General features: G+C 40.4%; 1 protein-coding gene across 4 annotated transcripts in view; it reads right to left on the reverse strand.

The window, feature by feature from the left end:
• Window positions 1-14704, reverse strand: part of bicd1a (bicaudal D homolog 1a) — a 424408-nt gene that overhangs the window by 322797 nt on the left and 86907 nt on the right. For all 4 annotated transcript variants that reach the window (XM_072267812.1, XM_072267813.1, XM_072267814.1 and 1 more), the window contains exon 2: window positions 11999-12211. In XM_072267812.1, coding sequence (XP_072123913.1) covers window positions 11999-12211 — 213 coding nt within the window. The remainder of the gene's footprint in view (window positions 1-11998; window positions 12212-14704) is intronic.

Genomic DNA, 14704 nt, shown 5'->3' on the forward strand with positions numbered 1-14704 from the left:
TAGTATACATACTTTGATAAAAACTGAACTTAGAACTGTTTTTTGGTCCTGAGACAAAATAGGTTTTTTTTGTGACAAGATATTGTCTGTGAATTACACAGTGAATGGTAAATATATTAGGTTATCTTTTTTCTAGAAAGTAGTAACCCCAGGGTGACATTCTGATATTGATGAAACCCCAACTGTTGCACAAGCAAGAATGCTGGTGTGTGACTTCTCTTTGAAAAAGTGCTCAACAACCTGAAATCTTGACGCCCCCTTCATTTCTCTAATTCCCTTGCAAGTAACAACTGTTGAACCATGCTCTCATCTTTTATAAAGTGTGCACAACCAAGAACCAAAGGCTCATTACCTGGCAAAGTTAACTTATCGAAGTATGCTATACAACATGTCTTCCACATTCTCAGATAGTTCATGTATTGACCTTTGAACAGAGTTGCCACTGAGGAGAATCACTTTAATTATTTGGTCTAGTGACTTATGCAAAACTATACTCAGAACCTCCCTTCCTGCTGGTAGAATAGGTTCTTCTCCAATTTTATGGGGCATTCCAAATTTAGTATTGAGTATTGAAATGTTGTATGAAGCAAGCAGATCATCACTACTTTGTTGTGAAGTGTTGGCAAGCATGTTTTGAAATGTTTGCAGTTTCTGAAGATTTGCACAATGTGACTGAAAATAAGTCAAGATCTTGTATGCTTTGTCATAGTTTATCCCCATCAAATGTTCAAGGAGCCTGGACAATTTAAATGCCTCATTTAAAAAGAACTTTTTCACACAGCAGACGCATTGGCTGTTGTTGGTTGCTTGGTGCTGGTATAAATCCATATTTCAGATACTACACACTATACTGTCTAAAATTCTTTTTCATTTGGTCTGCTTCTGCCATTTTCTTTATGGATTAATGACGTGAGTAATCGCCTACTGTTTGTCCAATGTCAAGTGCTGCGATCAATAAAGGGGAAAGTTATGACATCATCATAGCTCAGGCAAAACCTGACTCTCTGCCCGAAGGTACATTAAATGGAGCAGCGATATCTCAGTTGGCCCATGGGTTAGAGAAATGCAGTCAAGACCATTCAAAAGAGCAGGTTCTGAACTTTAACCCATTGAATGCCATTCTTCACAGGAATTGTGTCACTGTGTGATTAGAGTATGGGAATTTTACGAGCTAACACTGTACCACAGTAATAAACAGCAGTAATGCAGAGGCCGGGCCCAGAAATTACACAATTTCTTCAGTCCAGATTTCTTATGATATGCCAAACACCAAAGTATCACGCAAACAACATCCCTCCCCCTCCTGTCTTCTCCTATCATTTTAGATCTCCCCCTCCCCCTTCCACTTTCAAATCTCTTACTAACTCTTCCTTCAGTTAGTCCTGACAAAGGGTCTCGGCCTGAAACGTTGACTGTACCTCTTCCTAGAGATGCTGCCTGGCCTGCTGTGTTCACCAGCAACTTTGATGTGTGTTACCAAAGTATCACATTGCTTTTCAACAATGACAACATACTTCAAGCAAAATCTATGCGAATAATGGAATAGCCAGGGATGAGGCGATTATGTGATCATTGTAATCAATTATGAGGCACTGAGGATCAAATAACTCATTAATTTCTTAAATTAAGCCAGTAATCCATCAGCTGCACCACTTGCTACCAACCAACCCCCTTCATCTTTATCGCCCCCTTAGAAACTCCCACTGCCCTCAGGAGGTAATGTCGTCCACTTTGGAAACCACTGTGCCCAGTTCCAGCTTTTTTTCCCGCATATCTCTTGAACTCTTTAGCCAGCAGAACTATAGCTAACTCTTGTTCTAACTTTTTAAAAATGTAGATCATTTTGCCTCAACTGCATTCTGTAGTAGACAATTTCATAGTTCAATACTCTTTCTCCTCATCTCAGTTCTCAATGGCATATCCCACACTGTGACTCGTGTTTTCCCTGGACTCCCCTGCCATCATGGGCTAACCTCCCACATCTAACCCTTCCAGTTCAGACAGGATTTGATAAGTTTTAATGAAGACCCCTCTCATTCTTCTAAATGCTGTTGAATATAATCTTGATAGCCCCACTTCTCTTTGTACATTAGTCCTGCCCCTCCAGGAATCAGTGCAGTGAAAATTCACCACGCTCCCTTCATACCAAGAACATTTTTCCTTCGATAAAGGGACAAAATCTGCACCCAATATTCATAGTGGGTTCTCAACAAACTCCTGCACAATTGCAGTAAGACATCCCTGCTCCCTTCCTTAGATCTTCTCACTATGAAGGCCAATATATCATTTAACTTCTTAAGTGCCTGCCATGTCTGCAAGCTTTCTTTCATCGAGTGGTGTACAGATCCTGTTGTACCTCCTTTCCTAATCTCACGCCATTCAGATAATAATTGCCTTCTTGTTTTTGCCACAAAGCAGATTGCCTCACATTTACTCACATTATATGCCCACATCTTCAATCTGTACAAATCACATCAGGGCTTATCTGCAACCCCTTTACCCTTCATGTTTGTGTCATCTAAAAACCTGGAGATATGACACTTAATCCCTCCATCTGATTAGTTAACAGATATTGTGAATGACTGGGGTCCCAACACTAAACCCTGCATTACCCAACCTGTCACTGGCTGTCAGCCAAAAGACACCTGTTTATTTTTCTTCCTTATTTCCTATCTGTCAAAATGTTCTATCATTGTGTCAGTACATTTCCCCCGATCCCATGTGCTTTAATTTTGTGCACTAATCTCCGAGATGGGACCTTGTCAAAAGTTCAGTGACATTACATCCTCTGATCCTTCCCCATCCACTTTGCCATCTTTGTAACCTATCTTAGCTCTGTAAGTCTTACTGGCATCTGTTCTACACTTCAGCGTTCTGGTGCATCTTCGGTTTTGAAATTAGCTGTAGAAAAGTGGAGGACTGGGGTGGAAACAGAGATATCACCTTGGTTTCTCAAAGCCTTCAACCCCTCAGACATGTTCTTCATTCCCAGCTCTACTTACTTAAAAAGAGCTGAAGACAACTGTCGGTACATTTCATAACTCAAGGGCCATTTTCAGAGCACCTTTAATACATAAAACAGCCAGGAACTCACCTTCAATGATCAGTTGTACTTGCAGATTATCTGCTTTGACAAGATATACTGAAGTATTTATTCCCAAGTGATATCCAACAGGGCTCCTGCCATTCTTTCTTTTATCTTAAATTCCTAGTATAATGTACAACAAAGAGCCTGCGACAAGCTACTCTGTGCCAAGAATATCAATTTAAGCTTGAAGAGAATGACATTCTGTTGTTATTCTGTTAGTAGCTTGGCAAAGCCATGTTACTGTGTACCTTACCTGCACTAGTACAATCAGAGAGTGATAATGGAGGGCTTTTTTCTCCCCAGATTGGAGGTCTGTGACCATTGGTGTGCCACAGTTAGACGATACTAGTTTGCCTGCTATTTTTCTGCTCTAGATATAGTGTTATACACACAGTAACAGGTCTTTTGGTTCAACTCTTCCATGCTGACCAAGGTGCCTTCCTGAGCTGGATCGATTTGTCTGTGTTTGGCTCATATCCCTCTAATGACTTCTTACCCAAGTACCTGTCTTTTATAAACCTTTACCACTTCTTCTGGCAGTATATTCCATGAATCCACCACCACCTCAGTGGAAAAACTTGGTCCTTGTGTTCCCTTTAAATGTTGGCCTGTTCACTTAAGCCTATGCCCTCTAATGTTAGACTACCCTCTCCTGCAAAAATCCACTTTTTCTATGCCCCTCATGATTTTAAAAGCCTCTATCAGGTCATCCTTCAGCATCTGTCCCTATAGGCAATAGAGTCCAGTCTCTCAAGTCTCTCCTTACCCACCAGTTCTAGTGACATCCTTATGAACCCTTCCTACATCCTCTCTAGCTTAATCATGTTGTTTCCATTGTATGGCTACCACAACTGTACACAATATTCCAGGTGCATCTCACTTTCACGCTACACAGCTGTAGAAAGACACCCCAATTCTTGTCCTTGTTGTCTCATCCGATGAGGGCAAACATGTCATATGCCTTATGTCACATGTCATATTTACCTCCTTGACTACCTGTAGGGTACTTTGTACTTGTACTCTAGACCTCTCTGTTCGACAACACTCTCTATGGCTGTGTCGTTTATGGTGTCCTTCCCTGCCCTGTTTTAGCTTAATCCAAATCCAGCACTTCACACTTGTCTGAGTTAAATTTCATCTGCCATTCCTTTGCTTATTTTTTCATCCTTAGGCAACCTACTTCATTGTTCACTTTATCATCAATCTGGTGTCATCCACAGATTTACTAGCCAGTCCACTGACATCTTTATTCAAATCATTAAACCACAGGTCACAGGCCTCTAATCTGACAAAAAACCTCTGCTACCAACCTCTGTCTCCTTCCAGTGTCAATTTTGGATTCAGTGGGCTAGCTCACCCTGGGTCCCATTTGATCTAGCCTTCTGGACCAGCATCTGATGCAGGACTTTGTCAAGAACCTTGTTGAAGTCCATATAGGTTATGTCCACCTCTCTGCCCTCATCAATACTCTTGGTCACTTCTTCAAAAAGCTTGATTAAGTGTGTGAAATACAATTGACCATACTTAAAGCCACTCCTCATCTTTCCAAATGCAGATATATCCTATCTCTCACAAACTCCTCCAGTAACTTTCCATCACTGATATTTAGCTCACTTACCTGGATTCCCTGACCTGTCCTTGTAGCCTGTATTAAACAAAGACACAACATTAGCACATCAAATCTCCCAGTTCTCCATTTGTGGCTAAGTAAGATACAAAAATCTCTGTCAGAGACCCAGCAGTTTTTTTCCAAACTGTCCTTGAGTACACTTGGTTACATGTTGGAGATTTAAACATCTTTATGTGCCTCAAGACCATCAATAGCACCTTGTTCACAATATCAATATGTTTCAGCACATCCCTGCTCTTTTTCATGAATTCACTGGCTTCCATGACCTTCTCCACTGAAAATTCAGAAAAGTATTCATTTAAGACTTCATCCATCTCCTGTGGCTCCACACATAAATCCATTGATCCTTAAGGGGACCTGTTCTCTCCCTTGTTACCCATTTGTTCTTAATATTCCTATAGTGTCTTAGGAATCTCCTGTACTTTGTCTACCAAGAGTATCTCAAGTCCCCTTTTTCGTCCACCTGATGTTCTTTAGTATACTCCTGCAACCTTTACACTACTTAAGGGATTCACTTCATCCCTGCTGCCTGTATGCTTTCTATTTTCTGACCAGACTCTCCAAATCCCCTGTACACAGGGTTTGTTAATCCCATCAGTCTTGCCCTTCACTCTTACAGGAACATGCTGGCCCAGAACTCTCCCTATTGTACTTTTACAAGCCTCCCACTTGACAGATGTTCCTTGCGAAGAGCCTCTCCAAATCAACTTTTGCAAGTTCTTCTCTAACATCTTCAAAATGAGCCTTGCTAAGACTTTAATTTGTGGACTACTATCTCTCTCCATAGCGAGTCAGGGCTGTCCTCATACCACTTATCACTCCCTCAATTTGACAATTCTTCAGTCACCTATCCCAATATTTTCCATCAGATTCAAAATGAAGAAAGATTCAATGACTCAATATGTTTTGACAATGAATGGCAAACCCAACCAATTCAGAAAGATCCTTAGGTTCATTTTTCAGTGTGTTGTCATTAGCTGGTCTTTGACCAGGCACAAGTAAGGACAATATATGATGTCAATCCACCTGTGTCAGGGAGAGAGATATCAGCCACAGTTGCTGGTTCTGTCTTTTCCAAGTTTGTGGATATGGATGAGATCCTGCACTGTTTATAATTGACTGATGATGACTTGATTGAGGGACTACAGAACACATGGACCTCTGGAAAGTTGGCCTCTAAAAGGCAACTGCAACTTTATCAGGAAGGAGAGAACACCAGAAATAAATTCAAAATAAGCATTCAGATGTCCTCAGCATTTCTAGATTCTCTTCGTTGAAGAGATTGACTATTCAACAAATTATTATGCAGTTCTGTGTGTTTGAATAACATGGGAGAAGGTTAGCAGGTTAATTGGTCATTGTAAATCGTTTTGTGATTAAGCTAGGTTTGAATAGGTGGGTTGCTGGGCAGTGTGGCTCACTGGTTCCAGTTTAAGACCATTAAAGTGAACGGTAGAATTTTCCTGATATTCTGTTGTAATTTCAGGGAAAATCTGGATAAATGGCTGGTCTTGCCGCATCTCTCAGTTTCCAATAGATAGAGTGCCAAAATCATGGCAGAAGATTGGGAAACTCTCCAAGGAAAATTAACTTCCAGATTCTCTATTCAAACCAAGATCTGGAGCCTCATTTTAAGTACACCCCAGATCGACACAAACAATGACAAAGATTTACTCAAGCAACAACTTGCATTTATACATTTAAAAAATTCCAAACACTTCACAAAAGTGTTTCCAATTAAAATTTGACACTGAGCCATGTGATATTAAAGCAATGAACAAAAGATTGGTCCAAAGGGTAGTTTTCAGGGAACATATAAAAAGACTGAAGGGAAAAAAAGAGGCCACAACTAAGGTGGCAAATTCCCGAGGCCTGGACTTCAGCAGCTAGAGAAAGAGGAACAAATTGAACAAAGGATAATCAAAAGAACAGAACTGAGGAGGGGAGCTAGCTTGTGGGGGAGAGGAAGGGCAGCAACGGTGAGGTGGTGCTTGAACAACTCCAAGCAGTTGCAGAGATTCAGAAGGAATAGCGGGCTGAGGGGTGTGGGAGAGGCTAGAAGGCAAGTGAGAGAATTGAAAGCCATGATGAAATTTTAAAAACTAGTGCATTGCTCAGTTGGAAACCAAATCATGTCATCAAGCAGAGGCATGATGATTTTTTTAATTACTTCAGATATTTTAATGCAAAATTGCAGAATTCTTTACAAGGTCACACAAGGCAGTGTTGCAATAAATTGTTTGCCCTACCAATGACATCTATGTAGAAATAGTGATGATTGCAGCACATGTACTGCAAGCTTAAGAGCAATAAATCAGCAGTTATTCAATGTCTGGATTTTGAGGCAGTAGGAAATGAACAGCACCAGCTCTTCATCACACTATGGGCTTTTGTACTGGACTGTGATTACTAGAGAATCAAAACAGCATAACTCTCTGAACAAGGGACCTGGAACCTACGTGATACAATGTCATGTCTTCTTTACTGGGTGAAAGTGTCCTCATTTAGATAGGCAGTACCTAAATCAGGATATCAGACTGTGCAGAAACATTTCTGACAAAGAAACCGAGGGGGTAAGAAAATTAAGAATGAGAAATAAGAGAAATAGAGAGGCAATGTAATGAACTTGCTTTTTAAATCTCCATAATTTTAAAGCTAATGTTCAGTTTGTCAGTAACTAAGTGCATTGTTAAAAAAATTCAAATACATCTAAATGCACCAGCCCTACTTTTTTGCTGGTTGTTTAGTGACTACTTTTAATTAAAGCCTGCACAGCCACTGTAGTTCAATGCCGAATCTCTCAGTGAGATTTCAATTTGTTCATTTTCCGGAGGAGTATAAATTCATACAACTAACCACCCAGGTGGGGATGCTGGAAGTTTAGATTTGCTTTATGTGCTAATAAAGGCACAAGCGAGAACTTCTTTATTAGTTCTCCCTCAAAATCTTGCTCATCGAGGTATAATGACATAATTAGCTCAACACTTCACACTCTCCAGCATGTGGCAGCAATAGTACACTATTTAAGTCACTCAGTACTGGTTTTCAGTCAGATAATTGAAGTGGCAATGTTGTGACCTGCGTTTGAACTGTTGACCTGCTGCTAACTGCTGACTGGCATGGATTACATGAATTACACTGCTCTGTGGAAATACAGGGTCATGAAGTCAATATAATTCCATGCTTAATAGAAAGCTTCCATTTTCTAACTTTATCCTTTGGATGGTAATCATACGTTTGTGAATGTTGTGTTTATTGTAGCTGGGGCAAAATAGAATAACACCATACATAGGGCACCTTGCATAAGTCAGATGTAGGGAACTCCTGCTATGCACTAAGCTCTGCTAGGCCAGAAAGCCAGGTCAGGAAGTGCACAATGTTAGCAACAACACCTCCAGGTCAGGTATCGGGTGTCACAACCACAGATTCGGCATCGCAGCAGATATGGCAATTGCGCTCCTGAATGTGCACGTGTCAGCTAATTATTATTTCATTGTGATGGTACTTAACTCCATTCTTTTCGTCATAGTGCTTGCCAAGACTTGAGCAAAGCACAGCAACATTTCACTGCCTGCTTGCACTCAGCCTTGCCTGAGAAATTGGATTGTCGAGTCAACTGACTCTGAAGACTAGCGGTATTCATTTTATATTTAGTTATTCCTTTTAGCCGCAGTGTTGGCTCCATTTTCCATTTGAGAGTTTTAGTTAACAGCCCTGTTCGGCCTAGTGTTTATTGTTTTCCTTTCCTTCTAGCTCCGTCCACATTAAAGTCCCTGAACTATCGACTTGCTTCAGTGTCTCTTGCGCCGCACTTGAGCCATATCTGAACATAGTGACATTGAGCAGCATCAATATCGTAACAAGCTACCACAGATCACATATTAGAAGCTCTCCACATCAGGATCAAATCTTCCTAGTCAGGCTAAGTGTGTCCACAATACCACACCAGCTTCCAAGTCAGTTATTGAGGGAAGTCAATGTCATATCTTTCCCAAGTCAGACAAACTCAGTACTACACTAAATTTTCCCATCAGTATTACACCCTTGCAGATCAGGTGCAGGAAGCCCTCGAGATCACATCAAGCTCTTCCAAGTCATAGGAGCATCAGTATCATATTAAATATCCCCAGAACGGAGGACTTCCAAACTCATATCAAGCTCGTGCAGATCAGGAAAAGCTTGGAGCAAATGTTGGACAAGGTTGATGGAAAAATGAGATTTACACTAAGAGGGAAGTGAATACATTGTAATATCTGGGGACAGATAAGAAATATTGGAAAGCCGAAGTAGGCTTTGACGGATAAATGTTCTTGTGGATTTTGGCTGCCACGAGGGAAAGCAAAGTTTGGAAGTGACTCTATTTACTGAACATTTCATATTTACTAAACATTCCCAAGATAGACTACCAAGAAGCAAAACTATAGCTTTGTTCTCCAAGTTGCTTAATCCAAAAAGAATGTAGGAAAAATATCAAAATGAAATTAATTTTATGAAATTAAAATTCCACCTTTGAATTTCACTATTTTCATTAGGAAGACACAGTCCATGATCTCGCCTTTGTTTTCCAAGGAATTTCTTGAAGGCTTTCCACTTGTTCCTTTGCTGGTGCAACAACTGTGATGGTTAACACCTTTTTCAAAAAGATAGATTTAAAATTCATGTAATGTTGTCTAAGTTAACTAGCTAATTGTGTACTTGCAGCCAAAATCAGGCAGCAGCAGGCAAGCAGAAGTTACGTTGCCAGTGTTGTGGAGAATCAGATTCCAAAATAAGCAGCGCTAGATGAATACCCTTTGGCATTCTCAACCACCGGCAGAGCTCAGTTCTTGTGGTCTGAAATACCTTAGCTCCTGTGAATGAGCAAACATTGATTTTTTTCCAAACATGTCTGTCATCCTCTGGTGAGGGGGAGAGGAGGGGAGACGTGGTGTCTATTCAGAAAATTTCAAGGTACTGAAGTAATATTAAAAGGTTTTCAAAGCTGATTCTACAAATAAATGGGAAAACAAATTCAGTATCATAAAGATGGCAACACTTGAGCCATCCCATACGTGGTCCAGTTCTTCAACTTCCATGTGCTTTTAAGTGAGTTTCTGCAGGGAGCTGCACCAGTTACAGAGATGATGGCTGCTTTTGTCAGGTATCATGTTGCAAGGCCATCAGTGCAACAAACATTGGAAGAAAGCTGATGATGAATTAAAAACTGAAATTCACTAAAGTTAACATAAACAAGAAAACAGTTTGAAAAATAGTGACCTTAAGTGACCAATCAGGCTTCACCCTGACTTTTAAAGAGTGAAGCCTGGTTGGTATAATTGACTGGGAAATGGCAGAGGCTTTAGATGTAATCTTCCAAAGCTCTTTCTGATCGGTATTTTGTCCTTTACGCTGTGACTTTTTTTTCATTTAATTGTTCACATATTGTGGATGTCAGCGGCAATGCTGGCAGACTAGCTTCCTTTGAACTGAGCAGGCAGCTGTGAGTTCATCACTTTGTGGGTCTGCATTCACATAAAGGCCAGAATATGTAAACAAGGTAAACTGCAATACTCCAAGTGGGAACTTCGGTCGATCAGCACCTTTTATCATTATTGGAATTCACACTTTAGGGAAAAGCAGCTGAAGACTTGCAGAATCTGGGCTAATGAGAGAAAACATGGCTGGTAATGTGTAAGTCGTACCTAACAAGTATTTTTGAAGTACCTAAAGCAGCAAACAGGAATGTCTGTGGTAGTAGTTTAGATGATCTTTCAGAAATCATTTCATATAAAAGACAATTTTCTTAGATTAAAGCCCATAGAGCCAGAAAGAAATTATTAATCCAATTTGGAGATGAATTTAGAAGACTAAAGGAAATTATTGATCTGATTTAGAGATGAATTTGAAAGACAAAAATAAACAGCAGGCAGTATGCAGTATATTTATACTCCAAATGGAAGGAAGTGACTACCAGTGTTCTGCAAATAGAATCTCAAATATTCACTTTATTTATTAATGATTTGGACAATATAATTGAATGTCCATCTGCATAGACTACTGAAAGGTAGCAGCATAATCAAGGATAACCATAATAATATCTATCCCAAAAACTAGCTGGCTCATATTTTTGCTGCTGTTATAATATGCCCTGGTTTGACCCTGAGAACATTTCTGGGAAATAAACCTTAAGATGACATTGTACAGAATGCTGATGTGGTCTGAGACTGGATTACCAAAAGATTTTACAAACATTAGGCTTTGATTCCCTAAAAGGAAAGGTTGGAGGAATTTGAGTTCATTTGCCAAAGGAATGCTTTGTCAGATACTGTATGCCTCAGAACGCATTCTCAGACGCACTTGTGAATAGTTCAGTGAAAGTTACTGAAAGCAATGACAATTTAGGGGAGAAATAACAGTAAAGATACATAAATACAAACCACTGATTTTCTTATCATACCATTTTCTGTAAAGAATGAAGCTTCAAATAATGATTAATAAATAAAAATGTTTGAATCTTTTTGGTAACATGCTTCCCTAATTAATCCCTGCACTCAAGAGTTAATAAGCTTATCACTTAGACTCATTTGTACATTTCCTAGAAAGGATAGACTCCAAAATAAAATGACTCAGAAACTTGAATATATTCGCCAAGGTAACTAGTGCCCATGGACACAGGTAGTGGGTATGTATTTACAGAGGTTTATCTGTATTTAAAACGACAAATATATAGGTCATATTCTTGATCCAATGATTTATTATGTATAGATATCGCAAACAATTCATCACGACATTGACTATTTTGTTGCTTTAAAAGGTATTCCATGTTACAATGGTGGGTGTATCCATTGTGATATATATTAAATAATATATAATGTTCACATTCTGGTGGAGGTAGGGAAGCTATGTTTGGCTTTAGGTCCTGCACTAGGAAAAGACCTGAGCTGGGAAGCAGCCAGCGGAAACAGATTCAATTATGCTTCCATCCTGTAATCAGATGGTCGCCTAAACCATTAAGTGAAGCTATTAGCGAAAAATGACCACTTGCTCAAAATACTGTAGGTCTGTGAACACCTGTGTAACTACAGCCCAGCACTCATTAGACAGAAACGAAAGAACACTTTGGAACAGAACTCAATCCCTAAAGGGCCTACATGTCATCTCAGAGGAAAACAAGAGAGCAGCGTACAGTGCACTCTTGGCTCTGTGACTGTTGTTATCTTGGCCTATCCTGATCCCCTGGACTTCACCTACATGTGGTGTCACGCTGTTTGCTCCGGGAGCATCAAAGACAACATCATTACCTCCTTCAGATCCAATGAAACAGCACTGAGCCGTTCATTTTCAGACTGCACGTTTGCCACAACGGTCCTGGCTTGCTTCAAGTCTGTCTGCAGCTCCAGAATCTTACTCAGGTAATACGCTTCCTTCGAAGCAGACTCTTGCAGAAGAGTCTCCTCACGGGTCTCGCCATCCTCTGCGACTTTGCGATGGTTGGAATACGCCTGTCCAAATGCCTGAAAAATAAAGACATTGAAACATTTAATCCTTTTTGATTGTGTACACACTGAGTTATTCAGCATTACTGCAACTGATTAACGTGGGTGAAGTTAAACCTTCACAAGAGATGCTGGAAAACCAGAGTAACACATATAAAATGGTGGCAGAGCTCGGCAGATCAGGCACCATCTATGGAGAGGAACAGACAGTTGATTGACACGTGCCTGGGAATTACATGGCATAAAACGAATCAATGTTACACAAAGTATAAACACCCCAAAGCCTGTAGAAACAAATCCAAAATGGAATGTGAAATAGTTATTTTTACTACCATGAAAACAGTTGGCAGTTATGAAAGGGTCTAACCTTGGTTGCGCAAAAAACAAATTGATATAAATTCTGGCTCTGACTTTTGATTAAAAATAACTGAGGCAGTTAACGTTAATGGCGCAAAGGGTAGACAGCAGCTTCCTACAGCCACAAAGATATATCTAAACATGTAGTTTTGAAAGCTGGTGTCGTGGGTTTGTCTAATTCTCAGGAGAAGTGCCATTCATTCATTGCTAAGGACTCAACACTGAAACACCTGGACATCCACAACGTCGTTGCCTTTTCTGACGAAACTTGATCAAAAATGTTGTGGCTTGTCCAAGTAAAGTTTTAATGGCATTGCACATGTGGTTTACTGAAGAGCACAATTGATCAGTCAAAAAGTTTCAAGTTCAAGTCCAACTGCAGAGATGTATGTGCTGAAACCTAGGTAGCTGCTCCACACACTGTAGAGAGAGTGCTACGTTATCAGAAGTGCCAACATTGGGAAGGTCCCACAGTACTAAATTAAAGTGTGGAAGTTATCTGTTGCTCTCTCACAAATATTTATCACTGTATTAATATATTTTCAAACAGATTGATTAGTCATTATTAGTTGCTGCTTTCTGTATGAATGCCTGCTGTGTACAATACGGCTGAGACACTTCACAAATAATTCACTGGTTCTGAATCACTTTGGGATTTTTCAAAAAACTTTCTTTCTAAACAACCTCTAGTTCAGAAAATTGAGAAGTTAAGATTTTTACTATTTTGAGAGATATAAAAAATTTAAAAAGTTTTCTCACTTCTTTTCATGCCGCCCAGCAGTTGCTGATCCATCCTGAATTAGGAATCAGCAGATCCAAACACAATCACTAGCAAACCATTTTTCTAGAAATGATTGTTAAATCCAAGGTGTTCTGAAGGTCAACTGGGATTTACTAACTCTACGAACAGCTCTCATAGATCCCAATCACTATTATAAAATCAATGCAGTATAAATGCCTTAAGCCATATTGCAGATCACTGAAATGCAGCTTTGAATATCACTGGTCAAGATTATTAAGTATTAATGACGTACTGCCAGTCATTTGTATGGTTATATTTAGCTCAAGAGCCATGCTGGGCACATCAGAAGCAGGTTACCTCTGGAGGAATTCAGGATCTTTCATTATGCAGTTTCTGGCTATCTCATACTCAATAATAAAACATGGGATCTATGGGATGTAGCCCTTTGAAGTTGTTAGATGGCAAAACTGCAGTAAAAATACAATGCGTAACCATTTGCAATCACAGAAAAAAATCATCATAAATAAGGATAAAGGGAAAGAGTTAGGAGAAAAGTTAAAAGCATTCAACATTAAGTTAGTCCGGTGGGAAGGATTTAAAAGAAGATAGTTTTTTCCTCAGTGGTGTGATCGAGGCATGACTGCGCAAGTGTGCGGACGTCGGCCAGTTAGACTGGCGGGAAGGATTTAAAAGAAGGCAGCTTTATAAAGTGGGTGCTGGAGGAGCAGGCGACAGAGCAGGGCTTTGGTTCAACGGGGCTTCGGTGTTAACAGGTCGACCCAAGGTAAGCTACTTGTGAGGAATAGGAAATATGTCTGAGACGCCGGTGTTCTGTACTGGGTGTCAGATGTGGGATGTCCAGAAGCCTCCCAAGCTCCCGGACAGCCACATCTGAGCCAGGTGCGTCGAGCTGTAGCTCCTTAGGGAACTGGAGATGCAGCTCAATGACCTTTGTCTGGTCAGCGAAAGTGAGGAGGTTATAGAGAGGAGCTATAGGCAAGTAGTCACACCGGGGCCTTGAGAGTGGGTAACAGTCAGAAGAGGGAAGGGCAAGAGTCAGATACTAGAGAGTACCCCTGAGGCTGTTCCTCTTAACAATAAGTACTCCTGTTTAAGTACTGATGGGGGGGGGAACGACCTACCTGGGGGAAGCAACAGTAGCCGTGCTGCTGGCACAGAGTCTGGCCCTGTGGCTCAGAAGGGTAGGGAAAAGAAGAGGATGGCAGCAGTGATAGGGGGTCAGACAGGTGATTCTGTGGATGCAGGAAAAAAACACATATGGTAGTTTGCCTCCCAGGTGCCAGGGTGTGGGATGTTTCTGATCGCATCCACAATATCCTGAAGAGGGATGTTGAATAGCCAGAGGTCGTGGTATATATATTGGTACCGACGGCATAGGTAGGAAAAGGGAG

Source organism: Mobula birostris, chromosome 9 (assembly GCF_030028105.1).
Source record: "Mobula birostris isolate sMobBir1 chromosome 9, sMobBir1.hap1, whole genome shotgun sequence".
Taxonomy (NCBI): domain Eukaryota; kingdom Metazoa; phylum Chordata; class Chondrichthyes; order Myliobatiformes; family Myliobatidae; genus Mobula; species Mobula birostris.